This window comes from Orbicella faveolata, unplaced genomic scaffold (genome assembly GCF_042242905.1).
Source record: "Orbicella faveolata isolate gen_17 unplaced genomic scaffold, um_ofav_v1 contig_24, whole genome shotgun sequence".
NCBI lineage: Eukaryota > Metazoa > Cnidaria > Anthozoa > Scleractinia > Merulinidae > Orbicella > Orbicella faveolata.
Window position 1 is genome coordinate 10,808,338 of NW_028301552.1, and position 15,608 is coordinate 10,823,945.

The 15,608-nt window shown below is 40.5% G+C and overlaps 1 protein-coding gene and 1 pseudogene across 1 annotated transcript; one reads left to right on the top strand and one right to left on the bottom strand.

The window, feature by feature from the left end:
- The first annotated feature begins 2,330 nt into the window (after positions 1–2,330).
- On the top strand, positions 2,331–3,430 carry LOC110043278 (uncharacterized). Its single transcript, XM_089292279.1, has 2 exons — positions 2,331–2,622; positions 3,153–3,430. The coding sequence occupies exons 1-2, from the start codon at positions 2,331–2,333 to the stop codon at positions 3,428–3,430; spliced, it is 570 nt and encodes a 189-aa protein (XP_089148405.1).
- Positions 3,431–7,762: 4,332 nt separating this feature from the next.
- On the bottom strand, positions 7,763–11,956 carry LOC110043130 (tetratricopeptide repeat protein 28-like; annotated as a pseudogene).
- Between the last annotated feature and the right edge of the window lie 3,652 nt (positions 11,957–15,608).

A 15,608-nucleotide genomic window follows, 5' to 3' on the forward strand; every position in this document is an offset into this window, starting at 1 on the left:
GGCTTTCTCGTGATAAAATCTTTTCTGTAAATTAATACGTATAGCTTAATTGAAAGCGTTTAACGTTGACGCTTAGGAGGTCGCTCGCTTGATAAAACCACGCATCTTTAAGGAAAAACAATTTATCGCACATAACAGTTATCAGCATTTCAGTGCGTCCCAACGAAAATGTTCTTTACTGATCAAAGCAAAGGCAATTTGACACGGACCTACCTTTGAACAGCTTTTGTTTTCCCCGAAGAACACAAAAGCCCGGAATTCACTAAATTTAAGTCTCTTTAATTGAATGGTAAAGGAAATCCCTAACCACCTAGCAACGTACCTTTGGGTGCTTTTTCTGATAGCAATTGAAAGATCTCTCAACATCATTCCACCGCAGGAAAAAAGATGGCGGATGTGCATTTTACCACTAGGCCTTGCGAACCTAACACAGTCTAAAAGGCACAAAGAAAACCAAATTTTTACAATATACGTCCCTGTACTATGGACATTAAGTAGCCTAGGTTTGAAGATTGTATAACGTTTCTGTACGTTTTTATGAACGTTGTTAAGGTTTTCGTGCGCTAAGAAATATGGGTAAATGTACCAGTCGCCATCTTTTTTCCTACGGAAGATTGCACGAGACTGTAATATAAGCGAGTGCATTTTGAAAGAATTTTCAAACATCACACTGAGTAGAGTAAGTCCTTAATTGCCGGAGCTTTCATTCCATTACTAATTTATTGTATGACTTAACATTAAACATTAATGATAAATTTGCCTGCTTTCAGCCAATCACAGTGAAGTAATTTTCACGGTTTATTATCAGTTGAATTAATAAATTATTTCTGTTTCTCAGCTTTTTAAACAGTTAGAAAAAAAAACATCTCACTGAGTTACTAACCACAAGACACGTTATTGTGTAATATTCAATATGGAGCGCTTTCATGGCAGCCATATTGCTGTTCCAAAACAATAAGAAATCTTTTTGAATAAGAAAAGAACTCATTTCTCATCGGAGGGAACTTTTATTGTTTGGGAACACCAACATGACTAACCGTGAGCACGCGTTTATCGAGTTGAATAAATAAATGAAAATAAAAAAAATAATAAAAATGATGACGTTTATTTACTCTCGGCAGTGTTTAGGTAAGGCTAGTCGGGCCGAGCAAACAACTGAAACAAATAATTAAAAATGAGTATAACATTGTAATTAGAATCCTAACTGGCCGGAGGCAAACCAGTTGGCTATTTACAAGCGTAGCCGAGGATTTGAACTGTGTGTTACCGTGAAAAAAAATCCAGGAAGAGGTCAGAGCATAGATAATTGAGGGAAATGGTTAGGAAACCTGGCAAATTCTTTGTTGTATGTTTTTTTTTTTTTTTTTTGCTATTTTCGGGGTTGACCCTGCACAAAACCTGGCTCAATACCAAAGGTGGTTACGTGTGCTCATACAACTAACCAATAGAAGCATTGCGATTACGTAATTCATGCATAGTCAATGAGCATAAAACAAAAGATGTGCAGGGTCAAGGGCCTTCCAACATAAATCTTAGCCTGTTTGTTTGCTTCTTTGATGTTTACCGGCCTTCCTAACCATTTCCCTCTATTAACTATGGTCAGAGTGGAACTCGAACCTTAGACCGCTGGATTGCGCGTCCGACGTGCTGACCACTCAGCCAAGCTACCTCCGGCTACGGGTCATGCGCGCCTCAAGCAACTTCAGTATTCTTCTCGAGCGCTCTGTCTCCAAACCTGCGAATGCATCCATAACTCAACACACCCTTCTAAACGATTGAATTTCTTTCAAGTGTTAGTCAAGATGTAACCATGTACTTTTGTGAAAAATGCGTTCCATAAAAGAATGACTTACGAAAGCCGCGCCGCTCGAAATCTCTAAGAAATCTCTCATATCTCTCAGAAATAACTTTTCCAGCAGATTTTGTAACTATGTTTATTCATGTCTGAACTTCGCCATTTTCTGAATCGAACTGCAATTTAAGTCATTTTAAGTGACTTTGTGTTAGCTTTCATTTTAATGGCAGGCTATCGACTTTTTTTTTTTAGTAAACTTAACGGTTGTTCTCGTTCAATACACGGCGAGTTTTCACTCTCCGGGGATTGTTGCGATTACAATAGCTGCTGCGAAACTAATCCATGTCTCAATGAAGGCCAGTACACCCCCAATTGCGACGAAAAGGGAAAGAGATTCATCTGCCACTGCCCGCAAAAGTTCACCGGCGCAGTGTGTCAGTTAAGGCGCGCCAGAAACTGCGCGGAGGTTTGGAATCAAGGATGGAGGCAAAGTGGACATTACGTCACTCTTGATAACAATGAAAACAACCTGACAATGTATTGTGATTTCACGAGCGAACCAGAGTTTATATGGACTCTTGTGGAATCGTTCTCTCTGGAAAACGTTGGCCAATTTCGACATAAGCCTTTCTTCAAGACAGACTACGTTGCCGTTAACGAAGTTAATCCTGATTGGTCGGAGTACAAGATGTCACACGCTCATGTGCAACTCGTGCGAACAGCATCCACGCACTGGAGAGCCACGTGCAACTACCCTACCCGTGATATCGACTACACAGATTATTTGAGGACGTCATTTGATGATTTTGATATATTGATGGATCCAGGTTTGTGTTCGTGAAGTTTTCTTTCAGTTTCTAAGATCCATCCCCAAGTGAGCCGTCCTTTGTGCGAAGAACAACCAGGAAAGTAATGTCCTACCTGTTGGATATGGTGCGAGGGTGTTTTAAAGTGATTTCAGGGTCTCGTGTCTCGTGTATTTTAGACATTCATACTCTTTTATCTATTATTCATTTATTCTTTGATTTCTCCACGAAATAAGTGAGATGTTACACCTTAGACAAGCCAACTTATACGTCCCCTAATATGGTCCCATCTACCAAACAACAGAGAAACCATAAGAGAGGAAGGATGGTGAGGCAGATGACCCCGTTTCATGTGTTTTAACGTCGGGATTTGGCAGACTGAAAGCACTACTAGCAACAATAAAATTAGGGAGCTTAAGAAAACCACGAGGGCAACGGCAGCGGGAACGTCGCTAAACAAAAGGTTTAGTGAGGAGAATAGTGGCTGTGCACGTGCGTTATAACTCTTGGTACATTTCTTTAACTCTATTTTTTTAATTTTTTTGAAACAGTTAAAAGTCCCAAATGCCAAAAGTTTGAAATGATTAACATCCGAGGAATTTCCTGCCTGGATTGTACCGCTGGCGTTCTTTATGGTGGTAACCATGGATACACATTTCACATTGACAGCCAGAAAAGCCGCTCGGTTGTCGGGTGTCAGTTTGATGGCTCGAATGGAGCGCTCAGTTCTGAAGATAACTTTGGATACTATGGTGTACCCAATCCCGCATTTTCTTGTACTGAATCGACAACTTCCACTACGCAAATCTGGTTTGGAAGGAAAAAATGACTGTCTCAAAACATAGAGCATGAACATGCAGGGAAAGGATTCTTGTGTTGGCACGAATTTTAGGGTGTGTTTGGAATCTATTTGGCATTTGGTCATTTGGCATTGTCTTCATTTGATATTTACTCAAGTGGCATTTACTCATGTTTGATCAACTTGCAGTTTCATTTATTCGGGAATTTCTCCTGCCATTGATATAACTAATTATAAAGGGTCTCTTGTGACTGCACATGTTCCCTGATATTCTTTTAGTTCGTCGGTTTCCTTCTAGGAAAGGATTTTCCTGTTTTCGTTTTGGGGAATTGAATTCAATATATCAATGGTACTTATTAAATCTTGGTATTGGGTGAACAATTGACAAGGGATCGTTTTAGGGACTAACAGTGAAAATTATCAAAGGGTTAATAAACCACCAGAAAAAAAAATATGTTCTTTTATGAAAAGTTCCGAGCTCTGTTCACCACTAAGTCTACTAATTGGACCAGCAATTAAATGTTAAAGAAAAAGAGAACATCAAAAAGATGCTAATAGCTTTTGAAGGAAACTCGTTTGTGGTTTATTTACTTTTAATAAATAAACAATAGCCTCCATTTGGCGCGGAAATATCCGCGGACATTGTCTGTTCCGAGAAGCGAACAGTTTTCTGAGAGCGCAGCTCGAGGAAAACTGTGAGCTTTGAGGAACAGATTATGTGCTTATTAGCCTTCATATATTTTTCGCAACACGCACGGTTTGAAAATTGGGGAATATCTTTCTGATATTCTCCAGTCTTAGTTGGGGAATATTTAGTCACGTGACGCGTTTAGACCAATCACGTGCGGGCGAAAATATTTAATGGAATACAATTGATAATATTTATTCAGTATACTCTTATCTATGTGTGCTGATGGTAGCTAACTGTGTTTCAATAGCTTTTCGATTTACGTGTTTCCATCTGTTTTGGCTTACAAAGGATTTTAGCGTACCAGACCATGCATACTAGAATTCTTCATTTGTTCATTTCTGTAGGGAGTCGATTTGTATTCTTGTATTTTATTTATTTATCCAAATCCACTACATTTCTTGCAACAGCTATTTATCTTACGTTAAGAAAAAACCGAAAGCATTCAATTTTAATTTACTCGGAGAATTTCGAGCGAACTGCTTTACGCAAGGATAGTTAATGTCACTATTCCGTGAGAATTCACTTTTATGTGTTATTATAGCCCATTATTATTCTAGCACATATACCAATAAGTAAAGAAAGCCACACATCATTTGGCGTAATGTGGGGGGACTCAACTTTGATTTGCGTGACCTTTTAAAGCCTCACTTGTCACCAGAACTACCGCACTGGAAACGGACAAGAGTAACGGCAGGTTAAGTTGATCACAATATAATAATAGTAAATACGCTGACCTTCCAAGCCTCACTTATCACCAGCACTACCCTGCACTGGAAACGTACAATACAAAACGGACAAATTTGACCTGCCAATAGACGGGTCAAATTTGAACGCGTGACCTTGAAAGCCTCACTTATCTCCCAGGTGCTGAGGAAGCCAGCACCGGATCGGACAAGACTATTGGGAGGTGCACAAATGAAAGGGGCAAAACACTGCCCAAAGCTTGGGGGAGGTCGCTACCCGAAGACTTAACCGCCACAAATACATGCAAGGCAAGTATCTCCCCAAGCACAAAACAACATATTTATGTAGTAGTGCCCTTTTCAGTACAATGAGGAAGTTTGTTATTCTTCTGGAGCTCCAGAATCTGCTTAAATCAGTTCATTGTCTTTTCGTCAACCTGAAAGACGCAATGTCTACTAGTCAGGTTCTATCCCAATGCAATTTCTATCACCATTGTATGTCGTATCATGTACGACAATTAGCACCAGACTGGTCTAGACCAGACCATTAACTGGAAATTGAATTTGGTAAAACCACCAATTGCAGCTTAATGATATTGCCATATTTTGAATATAATCCTGTCTATCGGCCCATAAGCTACTGTAGACAGTAGTATAGAAGTAACCATGTATATATCCATAGAAGATACGTTCATAGAGGAGATCTACTCAAAACCATGCTAACGCTTGAAGAAAAAATGGCTGGGGATCATATATATGAGCAAGAATAACCCCAATAATATATTGGCGATGAATTGACGTGCGGCTGCCCGATACGAAAACCCTAAAAAACCCTTTGGAAAAAAAATAGGGAACGTACTCTGTATCGAAGGCCTGAGCGCACTACCCCTGCAGATGGGGCCAGTCATATACCGGATTGATACAGAACATAAGTATATGCGATGTCTTGTTAAAGGTGTTACAGCGGCAAATTAACGATTGTAGGTTCTCAACTGTACATTCGAACTCAAGAGACACCATCCCCCAAATTCCATCCAAGGTGACCCGTAATCTTTGTCAGGTTGCTGCACTACTGAATGAGGAGAGGCTTTGCAAGAGTTAAGTGCCTTGCCTGCAGGCTAACCCTCCATTTTAGACAAGAGTCCAATCTCTGATTTATTAGGCAACAGCACCTTTCTCATCCCCGACACTAGCTAGATGGTGAGTGTCCACCGACTGCAAAGACCTATGACAGTTAACCTTTTTGTAATCCCTGATGTCAGCATTAAAACAATTCTTATTGCCCTGGATAAATTTCTTACAAATGCCAGTTGGGAGAATTACTTAAGCATGAATACTATTTACCATTGGTGGCCATTTTGTACATTCTCATTACCTGTGTGATAAAGTGTGTATTGATATTACATGGTTACATCTGATTTGATCACTTACGACTTTTGGGACTTAGTTCTGATCTAACTTCTTAACAGATGGTCATATATCAATTTGGATACTTAATCCACCTTGGCAAATGCAGTGTGTTGACACTGGCAGCTAGCAAGGATACAGCTTGATTTCAAGGACCTGCCATTAAGCCAAATAATAAATGGCCATTTCCCATCCTTCACAGAAAATTTGTCTGGCTAAAACAATAATGGGAGCTATGTTCACGGCTCTACTGATAACACCATGAAAGCGAAATGGGTGCCCATGGCCATCGACCAGTTGTTACCCTCCACTGCCTGCTAACTACTTTTTTTAACGGTCATATTTGTGAAACAAAGGCAATAGTAGTCACCTGCACGCAGGCTATGATATCTACAAGGCTAATTGAAAACTAGAAAAGAGAAATTATTATCATGATAACATGTCGAAAACATACGGTTTATATATATTATGTCCACAAAAATAATTATGGCGCACATCGGTGGGGTCAGCCAACCATTTGCCGATCGCCCTTTCAAACACTGACTGAAACGTCTCGGTCCAAGTTGCAATCAAAACACTGCAAAATAACTTGCGCAAGTAGGTCTTTCTAGGCTGATCGATGAGATGGGCTACAACCATACCCGCGCGTGTACTATTGCCAAAATAACAGTAAACGTTATTGTCTTTGCATCTTGACCAGTTGGTGCCTTAGATAGTGAAAACGGAGGCCCTCTTTCGAAATTTTACGATGTAAAGAAGGCTTTATATGTGGAATATACACTATAAGTATAAATCTACTCGCGTTCTTACACGAATGCCGTTCTCTGATTGGCTACGCTACCCACTATCTATTCTGTGACAGATAGTGAGTAGCGTAGCAGTGTGCCCTTGTTGACAAAATGAAGGCCGCTTCTTGGCGTTTTCGAAGTGTCTGTGAGGGATTTAGCTAAAGTTTTGAACGACTAGCAGATTTATACTAAAACAATTAGATTATTCGCTCTCAATTTCTATGCGTGATAGTTGTACTTCACGCAATAGAAATCTCGAGCTCATAATCTAATAAGCCGCTTAATGGTGTTTTATACTTGAAAGTGAACTTATCAAAACCTAAGCAGGACACAAGCAACGCACTTCACTCCCTAATTTGACTAACTTTACTCCGTAATTTGACTTTGCAATGATTTTGTGCATGGTCAATTGCCTGAGACAGTCGAAAAATATTTTGAGAACGAAAATAATTGACCATTTCAAAAGGTATATTTTATAGTACAGTCGAACCTCTATTGAGCGACCACTCACGGGGACGAGACAGCTGGCCGCTTAATAGCCTCTTCTAGACGTTCAGTGAGTTGGAGCGCAGCGCGGAAAACAGCACGCGAAAAAATAAAAAAAGCTTGCTCTCACCGCGCCTTTTTTATATTTTCGCGCGCTGATTTTCGCGCTGCACCCCAACTAACTGAACGCCTGGAAGAGGCTAGCCAATTAATAGAGGTGGCTGTTTAATAGAGGTTCACCCGAAGACAACGAAGGGCGTGGTCCAGTTTTCAGTTTATCAAATATAAGTACAAACAAATGCAATTGGAGAAAAAGTAGAACAATGGTGGTTATAATACGCTCCATAACGCTAACAAAAGCCAAAGAAAGAGTTACGTGTACAGACGCTTATAACGGTTCGACTGTAAACTAATTATGAACATACTGGGTCCTGGGTCCTTTGTAAGATTGAGCGACTTTTTGGTGTCCATACAAAGTGTTGAGCTTCATTACTTTACATATATCAGTACTTCAAGACCAAAGGTCATCGGCTCCTGTAGCTACTTACAAAGCCCTTATTCCTTTTGTCCAAAGTGGAGCTTGACGTCATCACCAATGAGTACAAATGGAGCCCAATATTTAACGGCGCCAAACTTCTCTGTCACACTAAGAGATTTCATAGCCCGATCTAAGGATAAACTGGCGCTATACCCACAACTCAGATTTGTGTAAAACCTTATCATAAACTCCATGGTGGCCTTGTCATCAGTTGCCCAAAGTGAAACCAGGACAGAACGAGCACCTGCACCCAAAAGAGCTCGTGCGATACCAACCACGCCTTCAACAGTAACCGTCCCCCGACCACTATGACAACAACTTAGCACAACAAGCTTTGCTCGCAATTGAACAGCTTGCACATCTGCCACTTTTAAGATATAATCCTCTTCTTTAGGGATTCTGGAAGTCCATCCGGGATTTGGAACCAAGGCGATTTCACCCGTTCGTGCGTCCCCATGCGCTGCAATGTGTACTAACTCAACTGAACAGATTTGTTTCAACACATTGTCTTTCGTTGCTTCTCTTCCAGTGAGGGGTGGAGTGTTGAGTATTGAGTATTTCTCCTATCTTCCTTACTTCAACTCTGGCGTGTGTCAACTGTGACAAAATGGGCTTACCTCGCTTGTTGGTAACTTCCACTACGCATGGGTCTCCCACAATCAGCGCCCCGTCCTGTCTGTGGTAGTCGTGCGGAGAGTCTTCAATCGGTTTTAAGCTAGTTAGCGAGGGTACAATGCGGATCCTAAAAGAATCGTTTAGGTACCTGGAATCCGGATCTACAAATGCTGCAAAAGGTACCATGCACAATGGACCATCTGGAACAATGATTATTTCGTTCCCTACAAGCAGGTCTGCAAAAGGACCAATGACAATATCGTACAGTTGTCGCAAAGACTGGTTGTTATTGTCACAGAATGATGTGGAATGCAACGTATCCTGACAAGAATGGGTATTAAGCAGCAATCCCTCGTCACCTCTTAGCTCATCCAATGAACGATTCTCGCATTTAACAGGCAAACCAATGCCATTTTGTCCGAAAGCTGTTTTCATTAAATTTTGTAACATGGTTGTAGCATCTTCACCGGCAGGTATATTGTCTATCTTCTTTTGTCTAAATTGAACTCCATTTCCCTTGCAGAAAACCCAAGAATTAATTGTGTCTCCTTCAAGTGCTACAAATACTATTAGTTGAGACACATCTCTTAAGAAGTAAGAGAGGGTTTCTCTGTGTGCAAATGAGCTTGATGGAGGCACCGTAAAACCATATTGGTAGTTCAAGAGATCTGTCAAAGCCTGTGCTCGTCCTTGTGCAACAGCACACAAAGCCTCGTCAGTGTCTTGAATCTTGAGTGAAGTAGTCCACAGAGCAGTGTACACATGTTGATGTAAACTGCGAAAGCTTATCTTCCACTCATCTTCGGAGAAAAGAAGAGCTCGCATGTCATTGTAGAGATTTACGCTGGACTTATAGTACTCGACAGCCTTGCGCAAAGAACCCAATAATTCAAACGAATAACCTAAAACACAACATGCCAATGCCTGGCCAGCCCTGTCCCCAACTTTATTAGCGATATTCAAATGTTGCTCATAGTATACTATGGCTTGTTCGTGCTCCCCAAGACCGCGAAAGGCACATCCCAGATTGCCATAGGCAGTTCCTTCGCCCGCACTGTCTCCTATTTCTTTGGCAATGGCAAGGTATTTCTTGCGGTACGTTATGGCTTGTTCAAAATCACCGAGAGCATCGTGAACGTTGCCAAGATTACAAAAGGCACTTCCTTTACCAGCTCTGTCCTCCAAATCGGCTGCAATACGAGATGTTGTTTGTGGTACTCTACTGCTTCTTGAAATTGACCGAGGCTATAATGTGCATTGCCAAGATTTCCGTAGGCAGCTCCTTCTCCAACCCTGTCCCCTACCTCTTTGGCAATAGAACGGTTGTGCTGGTGGTGCTCAATGGCCTGTTTAAAATCACCTAGACGAAAATAAGCATTGCCAAGGTCGCCATAGGCAGCTCCCTCTCCTGCCTTATTCCCCAATTTCTTCATAATGCTAAGACATTGCTGGTTGTAATCTATAGCGTGTTTAAAATCTCCCAGGCGATGATAAGCATTGCCAAGATTACCATAAGCAGATCCTTCGCCGACCCTATCCCCAAACTCTTTGGAAATGCTAAGATCTTGCTTGTGGTGCCATATGGCTTGTTTGAAGTCACCGACGCTATGATAAGCATTCCCCAGATTGCCGTAGGCAGCCCCTTCGCTAGCCCTGTCACCCAGCTCCTTGGCAATGCAAAGTTCTTGCTTGTGGTACTCGATGGCTTGTTTAAGATCACCAAGCCTACGGGAAGTAATCCCAAGATTGCAGAAGGCACGTCCTTCTTCTGTCCCGTTCCCCACTGCTTTGCAATGCTAAGATGTTGCTTGAAGCAGTGCATTACTTTAGAACTTCGTTCTACCATTTTAGTGTACATGATGGCTCACCTGAATAATTTGGCTGTGTGGCCGACGACGTACCTAGTGGGCAAAGCACATGAATTAGCTAATCATTAACATTAAGCTCGAAATTAAACATTTATCTCTGGTTGTTGAACCGAGTGGCCAGTTTGACCTATTAATTTGCAAAGCTGAAAATGTTGCCAGTGAAAATGCTGAAAATTTCGTTTAAAGGGGAGACATCTTTCTCTTTTAAAACCCCTCCCCCTATCCTGTATATATGAGTTATCGTCCAACCGTCATCATAACAAAATATGTGTGATGATGACTTGTCAGTTATCCATGCCAATAACACCTTGTTGTCTTAAAGTTTTGGTTCAAACACCAACAAAGCACCAACGTTTGAGCAACATTTGTCATACATACCTCTTACTAACCGAGTTCGAGGGCCGTACTGTAAGTTACGGACCGAGTTTTTTCCCCTTCGCGCTTGGGCCATAAATCGAAGGGAAAAAAAAGAGGATCCGTAACTTACAGTACGGACCGAGAAAACGAGGTTAGTTAGATATTTATTATATCTCTACTGTGTGTCTGACGGGCGCAGGAACGATTTCTATTCACGCGGAACGGCTTCAAATTTCTGACGCACCTCGAAAGCAAAACGAGTCAATTTTTTTAAGTCGGTAGCACGCTTTAATACAAATGGCCGTTTTCACACTAGAGACGGATAATCCGTCTAAGACGGGTTATCCGTCCAGCACGGATAATCCGTCTTAGTGTGAAAACGGAACGGTGTTCATTTTAGACGGATAATCCGTCTAAAATGAACACCGTTCCGTTTTCACACTAAGACAGATTATCCGTGCTGGACGGATAACCCGTCTTAGACGGACTATCCGTCTCTAGTGTGAAAACGGCCCATACCAAGACGGAAAATGTAGCAGACGGATAATCCGTCTAGACAGATTATCCGTCTCTAGTGTGAAAACAAATAAAGGAAAGTTTTAAACTTTTACTTGCTATAAAAGTTAAGAACACTTGGCGATAAATCACAAAACAGTTTTGCAACAAAACCAACTTTAAATTTTAGCGGGCCGTACAGGAGAGTACGGCCCGCTAAATTGAGCAATCACAGCGCGCGTACTAACTAAGAGATATAATAATATCTGAAAGTACTGTATTATTGATTCGTGTACTATCCAATGGTTAACAACCCAGACAACAACAAACAATACCCAAACATTTCTAATACAAGAATGGTTACACGAAATATTATTTCCCACAAATTTAATTCAAATGCAAGCGCACGGAATCTGGTAACTGTCTCAGTAAAGAGTCTACCAAAATGCCAGAAACTATAAGGCCAGGTTGCAATAAAAGAAGTGAAATATTGGAGACGTCAGAAACATTCTAAGTAACATTGCCGTATTGAAGCGTCTGAGCCAATGCTAGAAGGCCGGATCATATAAAACAACGTAAAAGTTATTTCTACAATTTTCAATTTCGTATATTATCGGCATACCCTCATGGTCGAGCCACATTGACAAAATATGTAAGAAAGTATGTCCAATGATGGACATGATTAAGAGCTAGGGACACACCCTCTGGCAGCGCCAATGCTCCGAGTACACACAATAGTTTTCTCTATACTGTCATTTTGAGTAATGTAGCTGTGCGCATTGTGAACAAATAAATTTAGGCTTTCCGAAAGTATCTCTCACGGGATAAGAAGTGTAGACCAGAATAACTGTCTTATTCCTAGACCTAGCCGGTAATATCCTAGGAAACGTTCCGGCCCGACTGTGAAATAAATTTCCCATTCTGATAAACAGTCTCCCTTCTTGTGAGCTCATTAGATGACCTTCGTATTTGAGAAAAAATATCGTGATTTATTAGTGGCGAGCGGATCAATTACTTACCTTGACTGAGGTAAACAAGTGATTACGAAACACTGACAGAGATCACGATATTTTTGAGAAAACTCAGTTCAATAAATGTTTTATTATTTGATCACTGAGTTAGTCACATTTATTATAGCAAGGCAATACAAAGTGGTCGGTTTTAATCGAGTTGTCTTTCCTTCTGACATGACACAAATATGCTTAAGCAGAGTATTACCTTCAGTCAAATCATTACTGTCGAACAGTAATGCGCATGAGCGGACGGTTATTTCTAGAACACCTGGTGTGCTCTTGGTCAATGAAAAGGAAGTAAAAATGCATCGAATGATAAATTTGTTCTTTTTCACTGTTAGATTTCAGTGTTCACAAGGTAAATAATGCTATTCACCGAATAGTGGATAAGTGTTGACAAAACAAACTACCCTATCTACGGGATAGTGAGTTATCCAGTGAATAGCATTATCCATGCCTTGAACAACGAGAAATTCAACTTCCAGCTGATAACTTACTTGTGATTCAAAACAGGACGAAGTCTTCGACGCTTTCCAAGGCTTTTTCTGTCAAACTGAATATTAATCACGTTAATTCGTGAACGTGGCTCCTGTAGTCCAACGAGAATTAAACGAAAGTGGCTTTAAGTAGCCCCTGCGTGCAAATTCGCCAACCCTTTTTCGTCGATGTGGATTTTTCGAAAACATCCAGGCCCCCAGCTAGACTTTCACAACCTTAAGTCATATAACTATTTCCCGTGATTGTCTCTCGGTATGACTGAGTTCGGAGAAACGGAAGTTTTAAGTTTTGTCGGTTTCTTTTAACTTTAGCCTTCAGGTTTGGATCCTGAGGTCTCTTTCAGTTTCCGTTCAATTTTTCGGTATAAATTAATTTTAAATAGATTTCAGTTTTTGGCACATGACCATCCGCAACCATCTGCACTGCTGTTTTTATATTAATATTATCATTTTCAAACAACCGTCACCATGGTTTATTCCTGAAATCTTAACTCACCAGATTCTGAGGTAACTAGCTATCACAAGGAAAACATGATTGCTAAAGTGTTGCGGTAACCCTATTTATGATAAATTCCTGAGCTAAATTTATATTATCTTCTTCAGCTTTAAATCTCTGAATTTTGAACATCGACTGATCGCACTAAAACTTATCGTCGTTTAACTGGCAGATCGCCATTTATGGTAATATTTTGACCGACTAAGGGGGTTAGTTAATAATGCCGGCGTACCGATTTATGTAGTTTTAGAAAATAGCGCTGTGTAAATACGCGCGCTGAATGGTTTAAAATCGTGTTCCTAGAACTCGAAAGAAACACAAAACTACCATGAGCTGTTGACGTAATGATGGCGCGAGCAAAGAGAATTTACATTTTGATGATCAAAGTAAACAAGTTGCTTTTCTTTTCTTCATCGCGGTATTATCCAAGAGAAATAGAACACATGTTCTCCGTGTTCCTATCGAGTTATAGAAACACTCGTGAAAGTTTGGGAGAACTCGAAAAAGCGTGGTAACACTCACTTAACGGCTTGTATTCCCACAGCATTTCTCGTTCTCCCAAACTCTCACTCGCGTTTCTATTTAACAATTAGATTATTCACTCTCGATTTCTATGAGGTGATAGTTGATTCGGCCGAACGTTTTAGTAGAATTCTAACTGAAATAAACGCAAATTATGGTTTCCAATTATTTTTCTGCGTACTATTAGGCTTCTCCCTTCAACAAAATTGCTCGCACTGAATTGTCATTGGAAATTTGCAGTTGTTTACGCGCGCGCACTCGTTTTTTCATTAATTTCAAGTTTTTAAAGTCAAAATACCGTTAATGACCTTCTTTTAGTCATCTCAGGAACTTAATTATTTATTTCTATCTAATTGTTCCTCCAAAACTTCGGGAAAACGAAAAAACGTCGCCAGTTCGTAGACAACCGACAGCTACTGCACTCTGATAAACAATTGGATCATGAGCTCGAGATTTCTATCACGTGATACTATCACGCATAGAAATCAGAGCGAATAATTTAATTGTTATAGTATAAATCTACTAGTCTTTCAAAACTTTATCTAAATCCTCTTCAAAGAGACTTTGAAAACTCCAAGAAGGGGCCGTCATTTTGTTAACAAGGGTACACTGCTACGCTACTCACTATCTATCACAGAATAGATAGAGAAGAACGTAGCCAATCAGAGAAAGCCATTCGTGATAGAACGCTAGTAGATTTATACTAATGGCTGATAGTGTACGAGTAGCTCAGCCAATCAGATTGCAACATTTGCATTAGTATACTAGTAGAATTCTACTAAAACTCGATAGCAACACGGTACACGTTTTCTATTTCTTAAATGTAGCCTAGTGTTAAATCGATCATAACCGTTTTGATTTCGTTAAATGCACAACAGCGTGAGAGATTATGTCTGCGTAGGGCGAAGTGTTCCAAACCGCCGGAGCCTATATCCCGGTTTCCGTAACATTACTAAAACAACAAGTAGAGGTATTTCTACTCTCCCTCTCTAAATGGGATGCAAGTCAATCGCAGGGATACCCCCCAGCATATCGGTAGGTACCCATTAATTTATAAATTTGGGCGGAGAAAGGCACTGTGAAAGTAAAGTGTCTTGTTTAAAACCACAACTCAATAACCCCGGTCAAGGCTCCAACCCTTGCCGCTCGATCCAGACTGCAGCACGCCACTGCCCCTTCTATTGACAATCCCACCGATAGAGTACACCAAGTTTAACCACAGGTATCCCAAACTCATTCCGTGAGCGTCGATATAAGATACGTGCGAAACAACGTAAATATAAGACTTTGTAAGGGAATGCAATAAACGTATCCAAAAAATACCTTATGCTCCCATATTCCCATAGACTCTTACATTTACGTTGTTTCACAATATCGTGTAACGCCGCTCGCGTAGTGAGCTTGAGAAAACTGTTTTTTTCTTTTTTACTCTCTTGTGAATCAATTCCTAAAATTCTTTATCTACGACGAGAGATAGAACACACGTGCACAACTGAGGGATGCCGCTTCCGAAGGCAAGACAAGTCGGTAAAAACAAAACAATTTCCTTTCATTAGACGTTCAGATTTAGGGCTACAGCGTCTGATTGGTGAGCTGAAGATCAAAGGTTCGACTCTCTTTCAAGATGTTGAAGTTGAAGTTTTTCCTTTGTTCCACGCTTGTGACGAATGAACTTGCATCGTTCTCAATTTTCTCTGTACAGTGTCTAAATTAAAACATTAATTTCCTATACTGATTGTCTGGTTATAAAAG

Bases quoted from the DNA above. Each gene is read 5' to 3' on its own strand.
- LOC110043278 (XM_089292279.1), top strand. From the start codon at position 2,331: ATGTATTGTGATTTCACGAGCGAACCAGAGTTTATATGGACTCTTGTG. The intron at 2,623-3,152 runs GTTTGTGTTCGT...TTTTTGAAACAG, and splicing joins TGATATATTGATGGATCCAG to TTAAAAGTCCCAAATGCCAA.